This window comes from Mus caroli, chromosome 5, assembly GCF_900094665.2.
Source record: "Mus caroli chromosome 5, CAROLI_EIJ_v1.1, whole genome shotgun sequence".
In the NCBI taxonomy this organism is placed as follows: Eukaryota; Metazoa; Chordata; class Mammalia; order Rodentia; family Muridae; genus Mus; species Mus caroli.
In genome coordinates, this window is record NC_034574.1 from 90,931,344 (window position 1) to 90,954,287 (window position 22,944).

Here is a 22,944-nt window from a genome sequence, read left to right on the forward strand (position 1 = left end):
CCAAGATGAACTCTCAATTCTGAATATCTATGCTCCAAATGCAAGGGCATCCACATTCATTAAAGAATCTATAGTAAAGTTCAAAGCACACATTGGACCTCACACAATAATAGTAGGAATCTTCAACACCCCACTCTCATTAATGGACAGATCCTGGAAACAAAAACTAAACAGAGACACATTGAAACTAACAGAAGTTATGAAACAAATGGGTTTAACAGATATCTACAGAACATTTTATCCTAAAACAAAAGGATAATGTCTTCTCAGAACCTCACGGCACCTTCTCCAAAATTGACCATATAATCAGTCACAAAACAGGCCCCAACCGATACAAAAATATTGAAATTATCCAATGCATCCTATCAGATCACCATGGACTAAGGCTGATTTTCAATAATAACATAAATAATAGAAAGCCAACATTCATGTGGAAGCTGAACAACATTCTACTCAATGATAACTTGGTCAAAGAAGAAATAAAGAAAGAAATTAAAGACTTTAGAGTTTAATGAAAATGAAGCAACAACATACCCAAACTTATGGGACACAATGAAGGCAGTCCTAAGAGGAAAACTCACAGCTCTGAGTGCCTCCAAAAAGAAAGAGAGAGAGCATACACTAGCAGCTTGACAGCATACCTAAAAGCTCTAGAAGAAAAGGAAGTAAATTCACCTAAGAGGAGTAGACTGCAGGAAATAATCAAACTTGGGGCTGAAATCAATCAAGTGGAAACAAAAAGAACTATTCAAATAATCAACCAAACCAGGAGCTGGTTCTTTGTGAAAATCAACAAGATAGATAAACCCTTAGTCAGACTAACTAGAGGGCACAGGCGCAGTATCCTAATTAACAAAATCAGAAATGAAAAGGGAGACATAACAACAGAATCTGAGGAAATCCAAAACATCATCAGATCCTACCACAAAAGGCTATACTCAACAAAACTGGAAAACCTGGAAGAAATGAATAACTTCCTAGACAGATTCGAGATACCAAAATTAAATCAGGATTAGATTAATGATCTAAAAAGTCCCATTCCTAAAGAAATAGAAGCAGTCATTAATCTTCTCCCAACCACAAAAAGCCCAGGACCAGATGGGTTTAGTGCAGAGTTCTATCAGACCTTCAAAGACCTAATTCCAACTCTCCTCAAACTATTCCACAAAATAGAAACAGAAGGTACTCTACTCAATTCATTCTATGAAGCCACAATTACTCTGATACCTAAACCACATAAAGACCCAACAAAGGAAGAGAACTTCAGACCAATTTCCCTTATTAATATCAATGCAAAAATACTCAATAAAATTCTCTCTAGCAGAATCCAAGAACGCATCAAAACGATCATCCATCATGATCAAGTAGGATTTATCCCAGGGATGCAGGGATGGTTTAATATACAGAAATCCATCAACGTAATTCACTATATAAACAAACTCAAAGACAAAAAACACATGATCATCTCGTTAGATGCTGAGAAAGCATTTGACAAAATCTAATACCCATTCATGATAAAAGTCTTGGGAAGGTCAGGAATTCAAGGCCCATACCTAAACATATTAAAAGAGGTATACAGCAAACCACTAGCCAACATCAAACTAAATGGAGAAAAATTCAAAGCAATCCCACTGAAATCAGGGACTAGACAAGGCTACCCACTTTCTCCCTACCTATTCCATATAGTACTCGAAGTCCTAGCCAGAGCAATTAGACAACAAAAGGACAAAAGGGGATACAAATTGGAAAAGAAGAAGTCAAAATATCACTATTTGCAGATGATATGATAGTATATATAAGTGACCCTAGAAATACCACCAGAGAACTCCTAAACCTGATAAACAGCTTCAGTGAAGTAGCTGGATATAAAATTAACTCAAGCAAGTCAATGGCCTTTCTCTACACAAAGGATAAACAGGCTGAGAAGGAAATTAGGAAAACAACACCCTTCACAATAGTCACAAATAATATAAAATACCTTGGTGTGACTCTAAGGAAGTGAAAGGTCTGTATGATAAGAACTTCAAGTCTCTGAAGAAAGAAATCAAAGAAGGCCCTTGGTCTTGTGAAGACCAGTACAGGGGAATGCCAGGGCCAGGAAGCAGGAATGTGTGCCTTGGGGAGCAGGGTGGGGGAAAGGTATAGGGGGTTTTGGGGGTAGCATTTGAAATTTAAATGAAGAAAATATTTAATAAAAATGTAAATGAAAAAATATCTAATAAAAAAAACAAAGGGAAAAAATATTTTTCTTTTTTTCTTTTCAAATAAGTCCTTACCTAGATAAGCTAACACCTGGAATAAAATCTTTGGACATAACTAATTGAATTTAAAACTCTAAAATGAGTATGCATTTCATGCAGCTGTAACTTCACAACTTAATGCAGTAAAACAAGAGAAAACAGGGGACAAGATCGCTTAGTGAACACAACTCAGAGAAACAATCTAGAATAGAGCAGTAAGTAGATAAAATTCAGAGTCACTCAGAAAAATCGCTCCTAAGCCTTCACAGATGAAACTATAGACCTTGTGATAATTAGAATCAAATATCACTGAAACCATGAAAAAAAAAAGAAAGAAAGGAAAGCTGGTTAAACTGGATTTCATCCAACCTAGCATGTCCAGGCTCTGATGACTGCACACGTGGCCCTCAGGAATGGAGGCCTAGAGAGATTTAATAAATTCGCTGTCTTTGCCTCATGAAGGAGCTTCTGAGTTATAATCAATCATCCCCAAACATGAACCACACTTAATCTTAGGGCCTAAAAACCAGAAAACTCCTTGTAGAAGTTTCTTCCAACTCCACAAAGGAATTAGTGTGTGTGTGTGCGCACATGCACACACACACACACACACACACATGTATAAATCTTTAATATTTTGAGTTGAACACATTGAGGTGGCCTAAAAGTAAGGGAGAAAGAAGAACAAAAATCAGTTGCTAGAGAAGGTCTTAGCAGAGTGGGTATCCGTGGCCTCGTTGATTACAAGCTTCAGAGATGACTTCTTCCCCTCACCCTTGGCTTCCGTCCTCAACAGTGAGTTTCATAACTTCCAGAGCACAGCTGCACCACTAAGAGTCTAGATAATTAAGGAGCAGTTTCATAATTTAAAAAGAAAAAAAGTCAGTTTCAGGAGAAAATGGCAGAAACACCCATGTGAAGTTATTAGGAATTGTAGTAAGTGGGTCTGTTGTGCTAAAAGATATCAAAAAGCTTAGCTCTGGCTTTCTGCAAACTCCAACTCCAGAAGGTTTAAATAAGCATTTAATTTAAAAGAGTGGGATCTGTAGAAGCAACAACAACAAGAAGTAACAGATTTGACTGACTAGAACCTGAGCGCTGAAGTTTTGTCCTGCAATTCAGACCATCTCAGACCTTCTATAATTAATTTACTTTCTCCAGCTTGAGCGCTTGGCAGGGTTGAATGGGTGAGCTGATACAAGCATTATGGACTTGATTTTCCCACTCTGATTTTAAATTCATATTGGATAAATTTTAATAACACTTAATTCTCAATTCAGTTTATTGTATGTATTTTTATATTGAATTTCATTGTAAATATCTGTGGGGTGGTTTTTGTTTTTATCTTTTTTAAATCCATTATCATCCACTTTATCATTGCATCAATAGAATAGTGCAGTAATGTGGCCAAACTGTACAAGATTCATGGACACAGACTCAATGAAAGTTGGCTCGTTCTTTTTCAAAAATTTTTCCACAACTGAAAAGGGAGGCCAGGTGATGCAACTTCACACTCTGGACTTCAAGGACTCTTGAACTTTGGATTACAGGGTTCTGGGAAGCATGCATGTTCTTTCTTGAGCATAAAGAAACTGCTGCAGTTTGGATATGGAAAGTCCCCTAAGGACACATGTATTAACGTCTTGGTCATCAGTAAGGCTCTTTCAGAAGGTAACAGCACCTATAAGAAGTGTGCCCAGAAGGAGGTCTAAGACCTTTGTAGGTCTAAGGCCTTCATAGGTTGGGCCTGTAGGGGGTGATAGCAGGACATTTTTCTTCTTGCTTCTTACCTGCCCATGGTCAGCCTGGACACAGGGCCAGAACCAGGAAGGCTTATGAACCTTATGAACCCTAGGTTAGAACTCCAAGTCAAAATAAAATTCCTTCTTTGTAAGTTGGTTTATCTAAAGTGTTTATAACACAAACCTACTAATACAGAAACTCCCAATGGATCCTTCTGCTCAGGATCCATTCACAGTCTCACATTACTCTTTTCTTTAGAAAGAATCTCCATCTTTGAAATACTGGACTAACAAAAAAAATTAGTTCCACATAATAAATGATCTGAAGTATTAACTGGGATAGTTGGTAACTGGTAAGTAAGAGCTGTTAAATTTTTAAATGTGCCTCTTCTGTATTTGTGATAAAGTCATATCCATGGTGTTGACTATTGCAAAAGCGAATTCTCTCAAATAGTAACTAACTGTTAGGTCTTTTCAAAGAAGAGCATTGTTGCAACTGTAAATGACTGACATTTTTAAAGTTGATGTTCCATGGGGTTTTTTTTTCCAAAGCAGTGAGGAAACCCATAACTATTTTTATCCTTAGCATTCATAAATCTTATCAATGCAGTCCTTTGATTGATGGAGCCTGCTGTTCTTCACCAGCTCTGGACATGGTTAGGATGTTTCCACGGAGAAGCAATGTGCACAGAGAGGACCCAGTGCTGACTAAAGAGGGATGCAATTATAAAAAGCATGGTGTCTGTGGCTGGAGAATCCTACAAATGTATACTTTAGATCAGTGCTTTCTCTTGCTTTAAGAGACTAACCTCCATCCTTTTAATTCCTCCAACCCCTCGACCTCCGTAGTAGGAAGCGTCCACAGTCGGCCACTTCTTGTTGGGCAAAGGATCTTCCTCCTCCTCCTATGGAGATACAGTTTTTAAAAGTGGATCTAATTAATTTATTAAAATATTGCTTAGTCAGAGGTGGGTTGCATTGAGATGTTTTAAATTATTCAATTGTTATGGAAAACTGAAAAAAATTATACATGGGATATACAGTGTGTTTATAATTTCACACAATTCAAGTACTGTTCTACAAGGTATGGTTGATCTTCCCCTTCATCAGATTCTCTCTGCATCACCCAGTAACTAACAGACGTTGCCGTTTGAACTGAGTGTTGTGTGTCTAAAGCAAGTATGCTCAACAATTCAAACTTGAAAAGATTATTCAACGTGGGGCCACATTTCAATTACTTCATCTTTCAGTATATATGTAACTTTGAAGTATAAAATTTATAATGAAAAGACAAACATTAAAGAAGCCCTGAAAACACACAATACCAAAACATCCCTTCCTTTATGTTGCTAGTCCGATGACAGCTAACAGAGTGATACAATAGCAATTATCACTCTGAAGAAAGTAATGACACCTTTCAACAGCCAGATTGGATATTTTAACAATTTTAGAGAAGTGTCATCAGGACCACTAATACATGATTATAAAACCATATTAAATCCTCATGTACTTTCCATCCTATAACCAGTCTGTCTATGTCTACCCATGAAGGGCCCATTCCTCTAGTACATTAAAGAACTCATAAGATAAAAAGTTGCAGTTGGTTTATCACAAATCAAAAAGTACATACTTGGCTGTCACAAAAATAGAATTGGTCTAATTTTGGAATGCTATTTATATATAAAAATAAAAGAACCCCTGTATCCCTTTACCAGGCATGCGCTTACCTCCACTGGTGCAGGAGGTGGTGGGGGAGGGTCCTTGATAACCTGTCACAAAATAGAACAAAATAAAATGTAAAAGGTTCCATTGCATAAGAAAAGGTAAGAGTGAACAAAATAATGGCTACGGTGGCAACTCCAGAGATGGGGTTAAGATTTATGACAAAATGTGAGTCAAATGAAGCTGACTTAACGTTATGGAGTCTATAGCCCCTTTATTAAGAAGGGAGTATTTTTATCTTTTCCAACCTGCACATCTAAAGGGAACACTATTGTCAGCATTTTACTCAGTCAGATCAAAGCCAACCCAAATTTCTTCCCAATGTTCCCTTCCAGTGTTCACTCTTTCCAAAAGCAGACTACAAACGGCAGAAGAATCAACAAACCCTTTCTTCTTTCTAGTACCTTCTCCGAAATCTTCCCAGATCCTATAAATTCCTTGAAATATTTCTCTACCCTCTCTCTGCCATGAATTTCTGTCTTCTCAAAGAGGATTATAATTTTTATGATATTCCCAGATACCTCTATCTTCCTTCCCAAGATATATCAGAGTTCTTGATTTTATCTAGCTTTAGGAAAAAAATCTCCTTGCACATGCCAATTCGAGTTTCATGTGAGCCTTGCCTTCCCTCTGTGTTCCCATGATTTATCAGAGTGGTATTGGTATAAAATATTCTTTTAAGGATTTAGGGCAGAAGACAAAGGTGAAAGTCAGAGGGAAAGGGAGATGAATGGGGTGGAAAGATTAAAGAAAATGAGGAGGAAAAGGAAAAGAAGGAAGGGAAATAGGAATGAGGGAGGAAAGAGAGAGAAGGAGGGAGGAAACACAGAAAAGAGGAAAGATAAAGAAATAAGAAAAGATTTTTTTATTCTGTTCTCGCTGTCACAACTCAAAATCAAGGACTTAGAATTCCATGAACTTTAAAGATGTCAAACACATTTTTCAACTCATGCAAAGCACACACAAACCAAAACTTCGATATTCTAAAAATTCCCTACCAAGTAGTGGTTCCAATTATGTTTGGACAGCTGCAATAGAGAAATTCACTGCTTCATAAAACATCATTTAACTGGCAAGAAACTCATCATTTGAAAGTTTTTTCCCCACACAAAGCCAAAACTTCTCTTTCTAACAGTTTCCACACTTCAGCCCTGGTCTTGGAGTCTGGAAAATGTGTGCACACAGGCACATATACATAACACAACACACACACACACACACACACACACACACACACACTTTTACTTCCTAATGGAAAGAAATGCTTGGTTTTAGAGGCTAGAATATTTACTGCATTTTTATTTGAGAGCTAAATACATAAACCATTTTTAATAAAATGGTTGTGTGCTACCTGGGTTATTCTGTTCGTTTTCTTTAGTATATATTCATGAGTTGATATCATAACTACAGTTTCCTTAAGCTAAAATAACATTTTTAAATATGGCTGAATGATTATATTCAATGGTGTTTTGGGCCAAAGTAGTTGGGGCCTCATGCTTCCTTGACTCTTCTCAGTGTTTTAATTGATGGGTTTCACAAAAAGAACACACAAGATTGGTAGGGGGAACTGGTAAGATAGAGAGAGAGAAGAAATTGGAGGGGAGGGGTCAGAGGTGAGAGATTTCATCAAACATATTATAAGCATGTGTGACTTTCTCAAAAAGTAAAAGGCCATAGCAGGAAAATACAATTACTAATAGCCTTGCTCTTGGTAGTCTATCATTACAGTACATTTTCACCAATGATTACGTGAAATTCTTGTGGTAAAAATTAAACAACTAGCACCCTTCGGTCCCTTTAGCAAGTCTTCATTCTAATCTGTGTTCTTCTAACAGGAGCTTAATCAATCATCCCCCCACCCCAGTCAAAATGAATTCTAAGTTCCAATGCACATGGCTCAAATGAAGAAAGTATTGGATTTTATTGAAAGGCTTTGGAATTTGCATCTCTCTTGGTTTGTCACATGTTCTCTGGAGTTCTCTCACCAGAGAAAGAACAAAATATACCCTTCTCTCCCACTAAGACCGAATATATCTGAGACCACTTTCGTTTCATAGTAAAGATTTCAAATACACTCTTTTAGCATGTGCCTCTTGCAAGGGCAAATATAATTTAATATAAACAGAACCTTTAGCTTGATCATACCATCCTGAAGATCACTGTCCAATCCCATCACTAACTCTTCCTTTTTATTTCCTAGATGCCCACTAATAGAGGGAAAATTGAGTTTCAAATTAAGATCCTTCTGTGAGGATGCAGAATTAAGAGCAATTACTGCTCTTGCAGAAACCCAGACTCATTTCCCAGAACTCATGTGGTGGCTCACAACCGCCCAGAACTCTAGGTCCAGGGGAACCAACGCCCCTTTTTGATCTCTGCAAATACGTTTATGCATGTAGCACAATGCATATACTCAAGCACACATGCACACACATAAAATAATTTTATATTTAGAAAATCTTTATGTGGTCACTTCTATCAAACTTAGCCAGGACAAGAGGTACTTTTGTGTGTTTCTGTTTCACTGGGAAGCTTTTACGTTTCGAAATCCATATTATGGAAATATCAAGCCTCTTTGGAGTAGATCTGTATGACCCAACAGTACTCTTGTCAGAGTTCTAAGGTCTCAGTGTGATTGGTAATCAGTATCCACAATGCTCTGCCTCAATATTCTCTCTCTATGTATCTTACTCCAACCAGATTGATAATCCCCCTAATCCCTTAAAATATATGGACATTAATGTTTTAGGTCATGATCAAGTTTCAAGTGAAATACTGATATAAATATGAAATTATACAGAAAGAACTCATCATAATAAAATACTGCTAATTTTAATAGTCATCATTTTTTCTCTGTTAACCAATAAAGCTAGTGAACCTGTGGATTTAACAGGAGTAAGAGATCCATAAGATCATCCCAATTTTCAACATCTTGGAATAAACTGGATTAATATTAGGTTCTCTCCAACATGAAAATGGTTATAAGAAACTAAAAATACATACATCACAGTATTTCTTGTTTCTATGACTTTGTATAATTACATATCAATGTGTGAGCATGCACCTTGTATTCATCTCATTCCAGAAAAGATCCTATCAGAGGTTATTTCTTCAGGCAATATGAAAATGTTGATGTGTATGACCAATTTTAAATGTAGAGAGATGCTGAAGTCTGAAAGTACACATGCTTAATAATGAAAATGGAGCCTTATGTTCTGCTTCAGGCAAGTCTCAGTCTACTGAGTAAAGAGACACACCCTTCATCACAACAAATGGTAGGAAGCTTCAGGACAGGACCCAGAACCCCCAGAACCGGGTTGGACCATGTTCTCTTACTAACAGTGTCTATCCTTTCCTTGTGTTGCCATGTGGTAGACCTTCTGTCCTCTTTCATGTTCATGAGCCTGTAAGACTACTCTGCTGATGCCCATTTTAAGCATAGCCAAATAGAAAGCTCTAATTTCAACAATCCCCCCATGAGTATAAACAAAGAAAAAAGAATAAATTTAAAATTCAGGTCTATCGCTTAAAACAATCTACCTCCAAACACTGAGTTTAGTTCCACTACATGCGATACATTCAAAGGAAAGGTTGGAAGACCAAGGAAAAGTCTGTGGTATACCAGTTGTTTTCTAAGCAGTGTTACTGAGAAATCATGCATGCTAGAAAATTTGTTACATGAAGTGTGTGCTAGAGATGAGATTTACACCATTTCAGAGCATTGCACGTCTGCCTTTAGACCCAGCACCACTTAGAAATTTCAGGACAAGAAATAAACTAGTTCTCTTACATTTCAGAATATTCCTCTCCATGATACCATGTGGCCTCCTAAGCAACAAAGGGGAAAAAAAAAAAAGAAAATAATGCGTTGCAAATTGTCCCTAAAGCCAAAAATTGACAGGAGTCTACATGGAAGCAGTAACCCTGCATGCCAGTAAAATTAGTTTGTGGGGGAGAAAGAAAAACTTAGTGTGGTCCAAAAGCATTAAAAATAACAGTCGTGAGAAACTCACTCTTACATTAAATAGCACAAGAGCACATTCACTCCAGAGAAGAATGTATTCATGTGCACCATATTTCATGAGAATGTGCAGGTTTTAAAAGGCATAATATTGCCTAGTTGCCAGGATTTTTTTCCACTTAGCATCCTTCAGCTCTGTATTGAAAATTCTGGAAAACACTTCCACCACTTTATGAACCATATGGAGAGTTTGAGTCTCCTCCAATTTTTTTTCCGTTTGTTATTATCATCGTCGGGGTGGTGGGGGGATTACATCTCGTCTCCTTAGCTGCTAGAATGAAGATTTCAGTTTGGAGGAGAGCCGATTTCTTAAACATTAAAAAAAAAAAAAAAAAAAAAAAAAAGTTAGCTGCTTCAGGCAACAGTCCTTTTGATCGGCTCATTAACACTTTTCAAATGTTCGAGTGATGTGGGCATTCTTTGCGCGAGGAAATGTCAGCACGGGAGCCTGCAGCCAGCTTGATGCAATCATATGTTCTGATACTCAGAAAAAAAATAGTGAAAGAACTGTCAACATTGAACTGCTTTGGAGTTTTAAAATAAGATACAGTATAATGACTGTGGATAAGTAGTGTTTCAGAAGTAATTTTTGCCAGTAACTACAAGAAAACCATCTAAGAGCTACAAGCCTGCAGACAACGTGGAGAACACTCTGAGTATTTACAGGATTTTAAATATATATATGCACACATATATATGTAATATATATAATAAAATATATAAATCATTTTCCCTTTTCTCCTTGACAAAACTATGGATCAAGGGCAGTGAGCTTTTTTTTTTTTCATTCTAGACTACTTAAACCCTAGGTTCCCTTAAATTTGTACTTAGAAAGTCCTTTTCTGAATCCCTTAGCTGAACACTGAAAATAGTCCAGTTATCTCATCCTTCTTTTCTCTTTTAGCAAATTCACTAGTCTTCAGAGAGTCTTACCTTAAACCAAAAAAACCAGAAGTCAGAAATCTACACAGTAAATACAACCTATAAAGGTCACATGGAACATGGGACGAACACTATAAATGTATATCCTGCCAGCAGTTGCAAAAGGTGCTGCTGTCATACATAGACCAAGAAGAACTTGATACTGTTTCTAAAATGATGCTGTTGGAAAATATCACCGTGGAAGCAATACATCCTAGCATCTATCACACTGTATGAGGCAACTGAACATAAATCATTTTAATTAATGGTGCAAGGAAGGCATATTAAAATTTAAATTACTTCTGTTTTATTGCGCATTCCTCCCAAAATCGGGCTTCTCTGAAAGTAACTCAATAAAAGTACCAGGAGCCCTCCTCAACAATAAAATGCAAGTGCAATATAGAAGTGTTATTACTTGTAAAGGGAACAGCACAGCTGTTGCTGGCTAAGAAAATTATTCTATAGAGCTCTGGTCGGAAACATGACCATGAAGTTTAACTTGTAAGTAAATTGTTCTTTCAAAAGGACACTTTTAAGTTGTTTTCTAATTTAAGAGTCACAAACCCTTTAGGTAACATCCTAAGTGCCCTAAAGACACAATGAATGAATGTAACAGTGTTTCCTTGAGAATGGAGAACTTTGGCTAAGGACGCTAGGCTAACACCCGACTGCATTGTTTCCAGAATAATCAACCTTATTTGCAGCTGTGTACCATGCTAGTTGACAATAATCCAGAAAGCCTCTGTTTGCCACCTCATTAGCCTTACATCTGTAATTCTGTGGAGTGTTTGGCTATCCCAAATGATGCTACTATCTGGCTGTCTTTTCTGCTGTCCTGTTTAGTGAAACAAATCTGCCAGAAACACAACATGTCCTCTAAGCTAAACAGAAATGAAAACATCTACATATTCTGATAGCTTATTGCCCTGCTGGAGCCGTTCACAAACACCACACAATCTACAGATGATGAATGGTAGGCCTGTTCATCCAGCTTCTTGTAAGAGCTCTCTTGCTAAAATATCAATAGATAAAACCTCCTGGGCCAAATTTCCTCCTGTTTCTGATTCTGTATGAGAGCCAGGCATGCAGAGGACACTACCTGTGGCATTTTCAGTCACCATCACCCCTCCCTCTTATTCTTAAAAGGCACTCCTTAAAACGAATGGCAAGACAGAAAAGTATAAACAATCACAGTAAAGGCATCTTGAGTGGCTAGCTTTTAAGAGACTTCTCTGCTTTTTCTTTTGTTTCTGATACTCTGCTTTAACAGCCTGGTGAATCTACAGGAACTTTCTCATACTAACAAAGAAAAACTCAAATGCCTGGGATTTGGAGTACTTGAATAATATTGAAATTATATTATAGTTATAAATATATATTCATTTGTCAAATCTATTAAAAGTCTGTTGCAGGAACAGAGATGCTTTTTATTAACTTACTAAGTAATGAGACCAAGTAACTGGCATAGTACCTATCATACATGTGAAGTAGGTGTCTTAGTCAGGGTTTCTATTCCTGTACCAAACATCATGACCAAGAAGTAAGTTAGGGAAGGAAGGGTTTATTCAGCTTACACTTCCACATTGCTGTGCACTACCAAATGATGTCAGGACAGGAACTCACACAGTGCAGAAACTTGGAGGCAAGAGCTGATGCAGAGGCCGTGGAGGGTGCTGCTTACTGGCTTGTTTCCTCTGACTTGCTCAGCTTGCTCTCTTATAGAAGCCAGGATTACCAGCCCAGGGATGGCAGCACCCACAATGGGCCCTCCCACCCTTAATCACTAATTGAGAAAATGACTTACAACTGGATCTTATGGAGGCATTTCCTCAAGGGAGGCTCCTATCTCCATGATAACTCCAGCTTGTGTCAAGTTGACACATGAAACCAGCCAGTGCAGTAGGGATGCATGTAAAATACATTTTAGAATTACCTGAACTACAGACGTGTTATAGAAACTGAGTTTTCTAGTGGTGACAGTCTTCAGAACTCCTAGGACTTTCAGGGACCATAAGCCAATAATGAAGGCAAAGGATAGATTTCCATTACTGGTAGGTACAAAGACTTCTTTTCCATAGAGATTCATAATCCCTCTGTTAGAAAATGCCCTGTGGGTTGCATGTAGTGGCAACTCCATAAGAGCTAAACTGAGTCTACTTTAGATTTTATTACAATGGTGAAGTCCAATTCGATGGAAGTACTAAACGTGTGTTTTCTATTGTGTGTTCATTTATAAGAGACAAGTTTGCAGGAAAAATGAAAGAACCAGGCATGCTGGGAAACAACTACAAATTCCTTCCAGCCCAATATGTTTCCACAGCCAACAGGACTTATTTTACAGCGAGCAACAGAGCGCTCTATTTTAAAGCTGATGTGGGTGGATACAGACACTACATCTCTCAGTGTCTGTGATGGCATTGTTCAAGAAGATGCCCCAGAAGAAGTATTTACTGAACCTTTATTTGTTATTTGGTTATGTTGATACCACTGGGCATATTTATAATGAATAACAATCACAGCACCTGTTTTCATGAACTTGCTGAGCTAAATGGAAGATAAAAGTTTAAATAATCATACTAACTACTTGCTTATTTAGACATTTACTTCCACATCATCAATAAAATGTACTATTTCACCCTATGCATTTTGACTAAACTCAGTATAAAATAGTGCAGAAATAAAGCTTCTGATTTTCATTTGTTCCTTGTGTCCTGGAATGAAGTCGGAACAGTTAACAGCCACATGCTAGCTTCATAGATACCATGATTATCTAAATGCCCCATGCCTGCTAGTCTCTGGCGGGCCAAACACCAATCTCTAGCTTTCCAGAAGAGTCACAGCACCACAACGAAATTTGTTAGGCACTTCTTACAGGTAGTATCATCCTAGATAACCTGTCCATGGATCCTGCTTTCTGATGATGCTAGTAATACATATGCTTTAGACATTTCTATGAATTATAATCTGACACTGTTTTGATCTCACTCTGAGACAGGAAGTCTATTCAGTACATTAAGCATTATACATGCTATTTGACAGTTAACCATAATAAACCAAAAATGCTTTATTCTATTTTTATTTTATTACATTTATTTAGTACCATAATAGGAATATGGAAGTCAGAGAACAATTTGGGGGAGCCGATTATCTTTCCACATGTTGGATTCTTCCAGCTATTGAACTCAGATCATCAGGCTTGTTGGCAAATGCCTTTATCCCTACGGCATACCTCCTGCTTTCCAAAATCTATAGTCCCAACGAGTCGCTTCCAACTTGGGAATATCAGAATCAATCTAAAGATACAATTTTTTCTTATTGCTGCAACCAAGAGTTATCAAAACACATGTGGTTTAAAACACTAAAGATTTGTGTCCATTCACTCCTGGAGTCAAGAGTTTGAATTGAGTATAATGGAGTTAAAAGTTGGCTGTTGGCTAGTGGCTTCCTTCTGCAGGCTGCAGGGGAGACTGTCCCTTGCTCTCCCAGCTTCTGCTCATGTCAGTGTTCCTTGTCTTGATGTCTGCCTCAGTACAATCTGTCTCCGTTGTGCTGTCTCCCCTCTTTCTGGTTTTACTCATAAGGGTTGTGGTTACGTATAGAGCCCAACTAAACCATTCAAGACAATCTCTCTATTGCAAAAGCCTAAATCATTCAGTCCTCAAAGCACCTCAAGTCTCTCGAGTGAGTGCAAATGTTCTAAAAGACACAGGACATCCTTTTGAATGAGGGTCTAATTAAAATCCAAACTGTCTTCTACAGTAGGTCTCAGCTTAGCACTTCTCAAAGCATACCACAACACACACACACACACATGCAGGCACACACGCAGGCATGCACACATACACACACACATGCAGGCACACACACAGGCATGCACACACACATACACACACACACCTGAAGTGTTCTTTATTAACTGCATATTTTCTTTCTTCTTCAAAACATATTTGAGATCACAGACACAGTCAGGTGCCTCTGACGTTGTTGCCCTTCACATGTTGCTATTGGGTACTTACAGTCCTTCATTTACATGTCTAGCCCACATTTCTTGCTTCCATATTAAAATATGAAGTTTCATATCATATTGAAAGAATGTATGATTCTCCAGCTCCTAGCACAGTAGTTTCCACCTTCTACATGGTCAACACATGGTCATCAAAGGCTGAAGGGAGGATTTTGCCTGCCCCATACCCCAGCTTTTAAGCCTCATTAGAGCACATTTGCTACAGTTCACATCCCACCCAGGTGGGACTACAAGTTCACACTCAGGGCCTGCTGCTTTTCATTCTGTTTCCAAGTGTGAAGCAAAAGTGGCTGCCCTGGCAAACACATTTCAGTACTAATGGGAAGCCAAGCTATTTCTGCAGCTAGGGACTCTCCCTGAAATCCTATAACGTGCCTGAAGGGGCTTCTCAATGCCTTGCATAGCATAGGTTCGTGGTTTATTATCTGCAGAGTCTCAGGTTAGAATGGACCTGTTTCACAAGCTGATGCTAGAGTCTCCTTTATAATATCCAAATTTATGTTCTAAAACTACATTTCAGAATAATAACAACTTCCTGAAAATGGTCCATATCAGTTCTTTTTTTTTATGTATCTTTAAGGGAACAGTGACACACTTGGACACTTTTGCACCCTGTGACCAATAGTAAATGAAATTACTACCTAATGAAGGGAGGAATCCGCCACCGTGAAATTTAAATTAAAAATGCAAGGAGCACAAATCACATTAGGGCACCTTTTTGCTTTTTAATTTGAGACTCAAGAATGCCATCCACCCCAAAATAGCCGTGTCTAAGGTAATCAAGATTATATCGGGGAAACTTTTTGAGCATAAACTGCTGTGGCAGCAACTTGATGAGTTCAGCAAAGAGACAGGAAGCGTCTCGTCCCTCCTGATGTCTGAGTCAATGCCGTGCCTCCTCTGTGGGCCAGCTACCCTGAGGTAGGGGATCCTAAGGCTGCCTCAGGAAAACAGACTGCAGTACACGTGATAAGAAACATAGCCAGAATATAAACCATGGCCTGATACTGTGAGAAGTTGAAATCGCTTAGCAAAGGGGAAGGGGAAAGGCAGTCAGTCTTTTGTGTGATGAGATAATGAAAGCGTGCTTACGTAAGTAACACTCTCAAAACAAGAAATACACAGAATACACTGACAGATTTTCCTGGGATAATCTTTTCTATGATAAACTCTATATAAAGGGGATTAAGTAAAATATACATACATACATACATACATACATACATACATGTGTGTGTGTGTGTGTGTATTTTATGCACTATCATGTAGAAGGCTGAATATTACCTCTCTAACCTAATCCCTGGCACTGTGAATAAAGTACCTTACATGGTTAAGGGGTTGTGATGATTAACACCCCTGAGATAATGGGCCAATCTGGGATCTACAGGTCTTTAACATCGGGTAGCCTTCCCACTTGGATTCAGTTGGAGAGATCTGTAAGTCGGGGGATATGACACAGAGGGACTGACTCTGGTGTGATGAAAGAGTCACAAGGCAAGGAATGAGGCTTCCTCTTTAAACAGGAAGTGATAAGGAAAACAGACTCTGTCCCAGAGCTTTGGATAGGCGTGGGTCCCCAGGGAAGCCCATCAGCCCAGCAAGCCTTGTGTAAGCGCTGTAGTGGATTAACCACTAGATAAAGATGTGAGGTGCTTTTGTAAGTCATATGGGTAGCGACCTGTTAGGACAACAGAGGGAGTTCCACAGTCCAGACTTTTGCATGTGCTTTCTGTAAACGTTAAAATGGCATAAGCTGTTTGTCTGTTTCTAAAAGGACCTGTTTCACTGATAGCCTAAGTTCTGCATTGGACTTACCTCTAGAACACGTTACAGTTGTAAGATAAAAGAACATCCTGTGTAATAGATCTTCAAAGATATGCATCTATGAGCCTTTAAACAGCCACAGAACCCGTGGCTCTCCTGGTGGTGGTGGAAAGCAGCATCCATTTATCAGAACTATTCCTGAGCTTGAGTGGAAATGACTTTCATCCCAGCTACCTCCAATCTCCTGGCACTTCTCTCCTGAGCTCCAAAGTGTCTTTGAGGAGGGCTTTATGCTACAAGTATTAGCAAGTATTTTCTAGGATTTACTATAGTTATAAAATAATGGAGATTCAAGTTGCCAATTAAAACTTTGCTGTTGTAATTGCTGGATTAATCCATTCCTTAATTAATTTGGGGGACCATGTGACATGCATTCATATACCAGGCCTTACTTTGAAAAAAAATTAATAAGAGTTGAAAATTCTTCTTACCACTTTGCAGCAAAGGGGCCAAAACCACCACATCAAGGCAGCACCCAAGAGCAGCAACAACACCAAAATAGCTATGATGGCTGCAATCCCATTGGTCTGTAGAGGAAGAAAATAAAGAATAAAAAGTGAAGTTTAAGATCAAAACCCATAAGCTCTTTATCCTTTGAAGGAAGTACACACTGGGTGAAAATGGCCAGACAATATCAGACCAAGATTCTGTTCCACTCTTTTAAATGTTATTAATGTATTTTTTAATTGTAAATTTTTTTGTATCTCACTTATAGCATGTTATATCAGGCGAAAATGGTTAACAAGAAATGCTGCATCTTCCAACATGCTGCAGACTGATTTAAATATGTCTTAAAAGAATGTGAGAGCCACAACTTTTGAGGATTAAACAAATGGTCCCTTAGGGACTTTTGTGCTTAGGCAACAATTACATCGGTTCAAGTCCAATTTCTTCCAGGCAAAATTTCCCCAGGTTTTATGGTGATACAACAGCAATTACTTTATACACTTGGAGGGTGAGGTAGATATAAAATGCAGGTTGATAAGAAAAACAATGCCTGTGTCTCAATGAAACTTCAGTCTGATAAGTCCTTCCTCCCACTGACTTCTGGTCACATATGACGCAGGCAAGACCTACACTTACGTTTCTCCACTGTCTGTCCACCGAGTTCCTCTACCCTTTGGGTACCTGCTCTGGGTCCGGCCTATAAGTGGCACTGTAGCAACCATTGAGTCATCCTTCAGGCCTCAGGCTAACTGTTTCTAGTAGGAACCCTTCCTTCCTAAGAGTCCACAGCTACAAATGCCCCACTGGATCAGGTGACAAATTTAGACAGAATTCTCCTACATTTTAATGGCAGTGTTTTTACAATGGAATTAACTATGAGCTTTGGATGATTTAATTCCATTTTTCTGTCCTGACTGTGCATCTCCTAGGTATCCCAAGGCCATTTACCCATCAGCTTTACCACTTGATGCTCCTTGCTTGACATTTGCAAGCTACATACCAAGAAAGTGAACTCCAAATCAACAAGACTCCACGTGACACAGGTGTCAAAATGGACATCCACACTTTCATTTCATAAACAGAACTTGGCACTGACTTTACATGAAAACAGTGTCTCTTCCAAATCCAACGTCTCTGGGACTCCCAGGAAAGCTATTTTAGTTGGTTATCTTTTGTTGGATTTGTTTGTTTTTAAGAGAGAAAGAACTCAGGAGGGAAAAACAAAGAGGAAGAAATACTCTATCGAGAACTTTAGACAAGCATCTAAATACCGTCTTCTTAAGGAGAACACAAGACAAGTGAGTATAGATTGGGAAAGAACAGGAAGCCCATCCTCTTTCCCCACAAGTTGAACACTTAAAATACAAACCACACCACCCCCACAGGCAGCTACAGTAAGTACCACACTAGGAAGGCAGGAATATGCAGGACAAGCACTTCCTAGAAGTCCGTGAGAAACTGCAGTGGACTCTGGGAGAACCCTATGCATTCTTGGTCTTACTTTCAGCCTCAGGATCTTGTGGAGATTCTCAACCCCTACTTAGGCCTGGCAACTCAGCAATTTACTCTCAGTGTGGCTGTGCTGTACACCTTCAGGGAGAACTCTGTGAACATCCAGATCTCCTCCCTTTTTTCACATTTATATCCTTTTCACAGACGAGGAAACGCAAATGAAGGCCATGAGTCAGCAAAAACTGCAGCTGATTTGTTCTTCCTATGCATGTTCAATGAACAAGAAACTCACAAACCTATGCTGACTTTTGAAATGTTAAGTAGATAAGCACTTAAAATTCTTGATTTTTTCCCCTCAAAATCAAGGGTTTCTATTAGTAAAACTGACAAATACAATGTGTCTCCACAAAGGAATCAGTGTGATGAAGGAAGTAATTTCATTGTCCACATAACTTTATAAACAAATTAAGAAAAGGCCAAGAATGAAAACAAGAGTCCTATGAGCTGGCGCCAAGGTGTGGACCTGAAGCCAGATGAGGAAGAGCATGAAAAGAGGTCTTGTCACTCCTAGAGCTGTGTCACGATCACAAACTAAAAGTGTCTCACTTTTACTCAGAAATGTTGTCAGTACACAGACCTCCAGTTGAAAAATCCTCAAAAACATTCAACTCATGAATGTCATTTTTTTCTTGAATTAAATGGATTCAATATATGTGACAGACATCTAAAAATGCTTTCCCATTCATCTAAACCATACCTGAGAAGCCAATACCAAAGGCTAGACTGTTAAACAGGTGCCAAGGCCACATACTGAATATGCACTCCTGTAGCCAATGTGTAATAGAGATGGAACTCAAACAAATAATGACACTATGAAGTCTGAGGAAGGAGACCCAATAGACGCATGGGGGAACCTGGCAGGCAATGCTTGAGGAAGGATGAGCAGGTGAGGGAACTGTGTAGTCGCAATGAAAGGCCTTTCACAAAAGAGAGAAGCCACTGTGGAGGGAGCATAGAGTCTGAGAGAGTGAATGCTACCTGAAGGGACCCAAGAAGGCAAACAGAAACCTCTGGAAGGCTGAGTCCAGTTCTCTAGTAAACATCACATGGGATTTGGGTTGGGGGTGACTCCCACAATCACTTTGCAAAGAAAGCACTAACATTTGTAGAGGCAGAAGCTTTTATAACATCACCACCGAGGGACCACTGTCACTCAGACACATCTGTCACCAAATGGTACCAAAAGGGAACTCTTCATATTCTACCTCATAACTGGTCATCCTTCCCACACCTCAAGAAAAAAAAAAGGGGGGGGACTATTCTAAGTCTCCTTCTTACGCCCATGAATTACATTTATTCTCTTTAGACAAAGGGCTATAACTTTAACAATCTATTGAAATTTAATCTCAATCATCCCCCCCACCACCACCCAACCCAGTGGGACTCCTTCTTTCCCACGCTTCTTAGACTACAGGAATGCTACAAGACTTGGTGTCAATATTTTCATTTTGTTCCTTTTCACACAGTGGCTAGAGGGATCCTTGTAAGCATTAAGTGTGTGTCTCTGTTCGAGCTTCTTTCTGTAACTGGGAAGAAAGTCTCAAGGTTCACAGTAGGTCACACAGGATCAAATATCCTACAGCCCTCCCACCACAGAGTCTTCCTCATCAAGACCCCACTTTCCCTGCCATGTTTCCACTCTTCTTTAGAAGCTGTCTCACCTCCTGCTCTGGCCGACCAGCCTTTCTGCACAGACCTTCCTGTCACTCACGGTCTTGAGGACTCACCTCGTCACCTTTCCAGCCTTGACTCAAAAGTCATCAACTCACCGAGACTCAACTCGACCCCTTACTCAATGTTTAATATTCTATCTCCAGCTATTCCCCACTTCTGACATACCAGAATTCACTTTCTAAACAATTTATTCTTCAACAATTCTTTATTTTAATTCAATCAAATTATTGATTATTTTAATTCAATTAAATTAAATTATTTAATTCAATTTATTTTAATTCAATTTATTCTTTAGAATATGAATAATTCTCCTTAGAGCTCACCAGGCTCAGATAAGTTGGCTGTATACATCCATACCAGATGAGCCATTCTATCTCAGAGTCTCTGCACATCAAACTGAACTAGCTCTTGACTACAAGACAGAAACAAATACCTGTTTTCCTGCCTGCTGGGAAGAAAGTTTTAAAAGGGGGAAGGGTGTGAAGGAGGGTGAGAAGGATGGAGAAAGAGTGTCATTTCAGGGAGCTAAGCCCTGAGCAACTAACCTCATAGCACAAATATTTGTTAACCTCGATCAACCACATCCTGAGAGGAGAAAAACCAAAACATTACAACATCCACAAAACCTAGATGTTGCAAAAAAGAATTGCTATTCACAAAACAGAAAGAAATGTTAATAAAAATTACCCAGAGAGCTTAAGAGGCTCAAAAGCCTGTGTGGAATCTTCAATTTTTTTCCTACAACATTGTCTTACTGTAGCAAACAGAAAACCCTGAAGGGGCAACATTGTGTCTCCTGAATCAGTGCAGCAAAGCATGATATGGGAAAATCTTAAGCTTGCTACTTTAGACTTTTGGAGGAAAAGAGAATTTCTTGGTGTTCCTTTATTTGCATCTACATATAGAATAATAGCTGGGCAGTCAGTCTAATCTAGTTTAGAGTGTCCTGTTTCTGTGTTCAACAAACCAACATCAAAACTTTCTGTCAATATACAAAATTAACTACCATGGGGAGGTGGGGGGAACTGCCTCAATGGCGTTTATGTTTCAAAACACTGAATTCTGGGTGATGCAAAGAAATAACCCAACTGAAATATAGTTTCAAGTTTCACGACTACAAGCTCTCAGAATGAGATTTTTTACATTAGAAAGCACAGACTGAGTCTACATAGACAAAATGAAAATGTCACCTGTTAAATCTCACCAGTAATTTCAAAACTTGATTAACATTTTGGTTACTAAATTCTAATCTTCATAATAGAAAAAAAATACTTCCATATTTAACCTCCTAAAAATAATGCTTCATTTCTATTTTCTTACTTTTTTAAATCTAAAGTATGACTTTGGGGGTTTTTATAAATATTAAAATCTAATGTATATTAGATAGCCTTTAAAAGTGACAAAAACAGAAAAAAATGAAGATAAATTCTACAAATGTTTTGTTGTCGTGTTGTTTCTCATGGTTTGTGGCTTCCATGTTTAATGAAACTCTAGGATTTATCTCATGATAAACCTCTTTTTAAAGGTAATTAGCTTTTTACTCACACATTCTGTGGCTGTGATTGTTAAGGATCTTGAGACAGCAGACTTCCCATCATTATAGCTGATTGAAACTTCAAGAGTTCTACAAGAGGAGTGAAGAAGCAATAATTAAGTCAGCTAGAAGATGCTGAAGGTGAAGACCTCTTCATCTTTACCACAGCTTCTTAAAGCAATCAGGACTTTCATAGTTTCACAGCAGACTCAAGGCAAATGGCTTTGGCAAAAAGTCATGGATCTAGGATTCTACCTGATTTCGAACCTGTTCTATCACCACTGAGGCAAGAGGAAACGACACCATGAACATTCTTATGGTGTCTGTTCCCTCCATGTGGTAACTTTGCTCAGATCCACACAGGAATAGAGTCACAGAGAAAGGTAACATTGTTTAAGTTCAAGTTAAGATCTTACTCAAAACTCATGAATATTCCTGTTAAAAATATTTCTTCTAACATACCCACTTCAAAAACTTTCTTAAGAAGAAAACAGTGTAAACCAGAAAAGAGGACTTTTGAATTTAACTGAATGTTTGCACTATTTCTAAGCAGAGTGCCAAAATGGCCTTTTGTTGTTGCTAAATCAAATTGCTTATTCTGCAGAACTTGGTGTTTGTTTTGTTCTGTTTTCATGACTAAGCATAACTGAATCCAAAATAAACTTTCCTAACTTCCAAGTCCCATGCTTTTACATGAGAAGTCAGATGATAGGCACAGTTCTATTTGGAGAAAGGATTATTTTTATTCATTCTAATATATTCTTGTCAGGGTAATCTCATCCACTCTTCTTTAAGAGATGAACAGAAACTGGCTGGAAATGTTCATAATGCAGACTTAGAGTCCAGCAAAAGATTCACAATTTTAGCACTTAGTAGAGTGAAATAAGAGCCCAAGATGAAGTTTGAAAGTTATGGTTATGTCTTCCCATAGAAGAAACACATGTTGAGACCTTAGTTATCCAAATAACTATTTATCCACAAACAAAATTCTAGTATAATATGACCAAGACTCAATAAAGTGGAAACAAGGTACACAGATAAGAAAATATCCATAAGCTTTTTTTTATATATACGATCTTTGTTGTGTTATAAAAAGATAGAGAGAAGCCAGGGATATGCTTGGTTTAGGCACACTAAACCAAGTGTGGGAGAAGGGGGTGCCTCTGCGAGCCCATGCTCAGCCAATCCCCAAGGTACCAGACACCAGATGATACAGGATAGAATAGAGTTTATTTAGGGCATGGGGAGGGAAGTTAAGGGGGTAGGAGAGAGAGAGAGAGAGA

The 22,944-nt window shown here is 38.5% G+C and overlaps 1 protein-coding gene across 1 annotated transcript in view; it reads right to left on the bottom strand.

Moving 5' to 3' along the window:
- Antxr2 (ANTXR cell adhesion molecule 2) overlaps positions 1-22,944 on the bottom strand; it is a 130,046-nt gene that overhangs the window by 56,387 nt on the left and 50,715 nt on the right. The window contains exons 11-14 of the mRNA XM_021163097.2: positions 21,673-21,751; positions 16,926-17,021; positions 5,710-5,751; positions 4,792-4,887 (exon numbers count right to left, since the gene is read on the bottom strand). Coding sequence (XP_021018756.1) covers positions 4,792-4,887; positions 5,710-5,751; positions 16,926-17,021; positions 21,673-21,751 — 313 coding nt within the window. The remainder of the gene's footprint in view (positions 1-4,791; positions 4,888-5,709; positions 5,752-16,925; positions 17,022-21,672; positions 21,752-22,944) is intronic.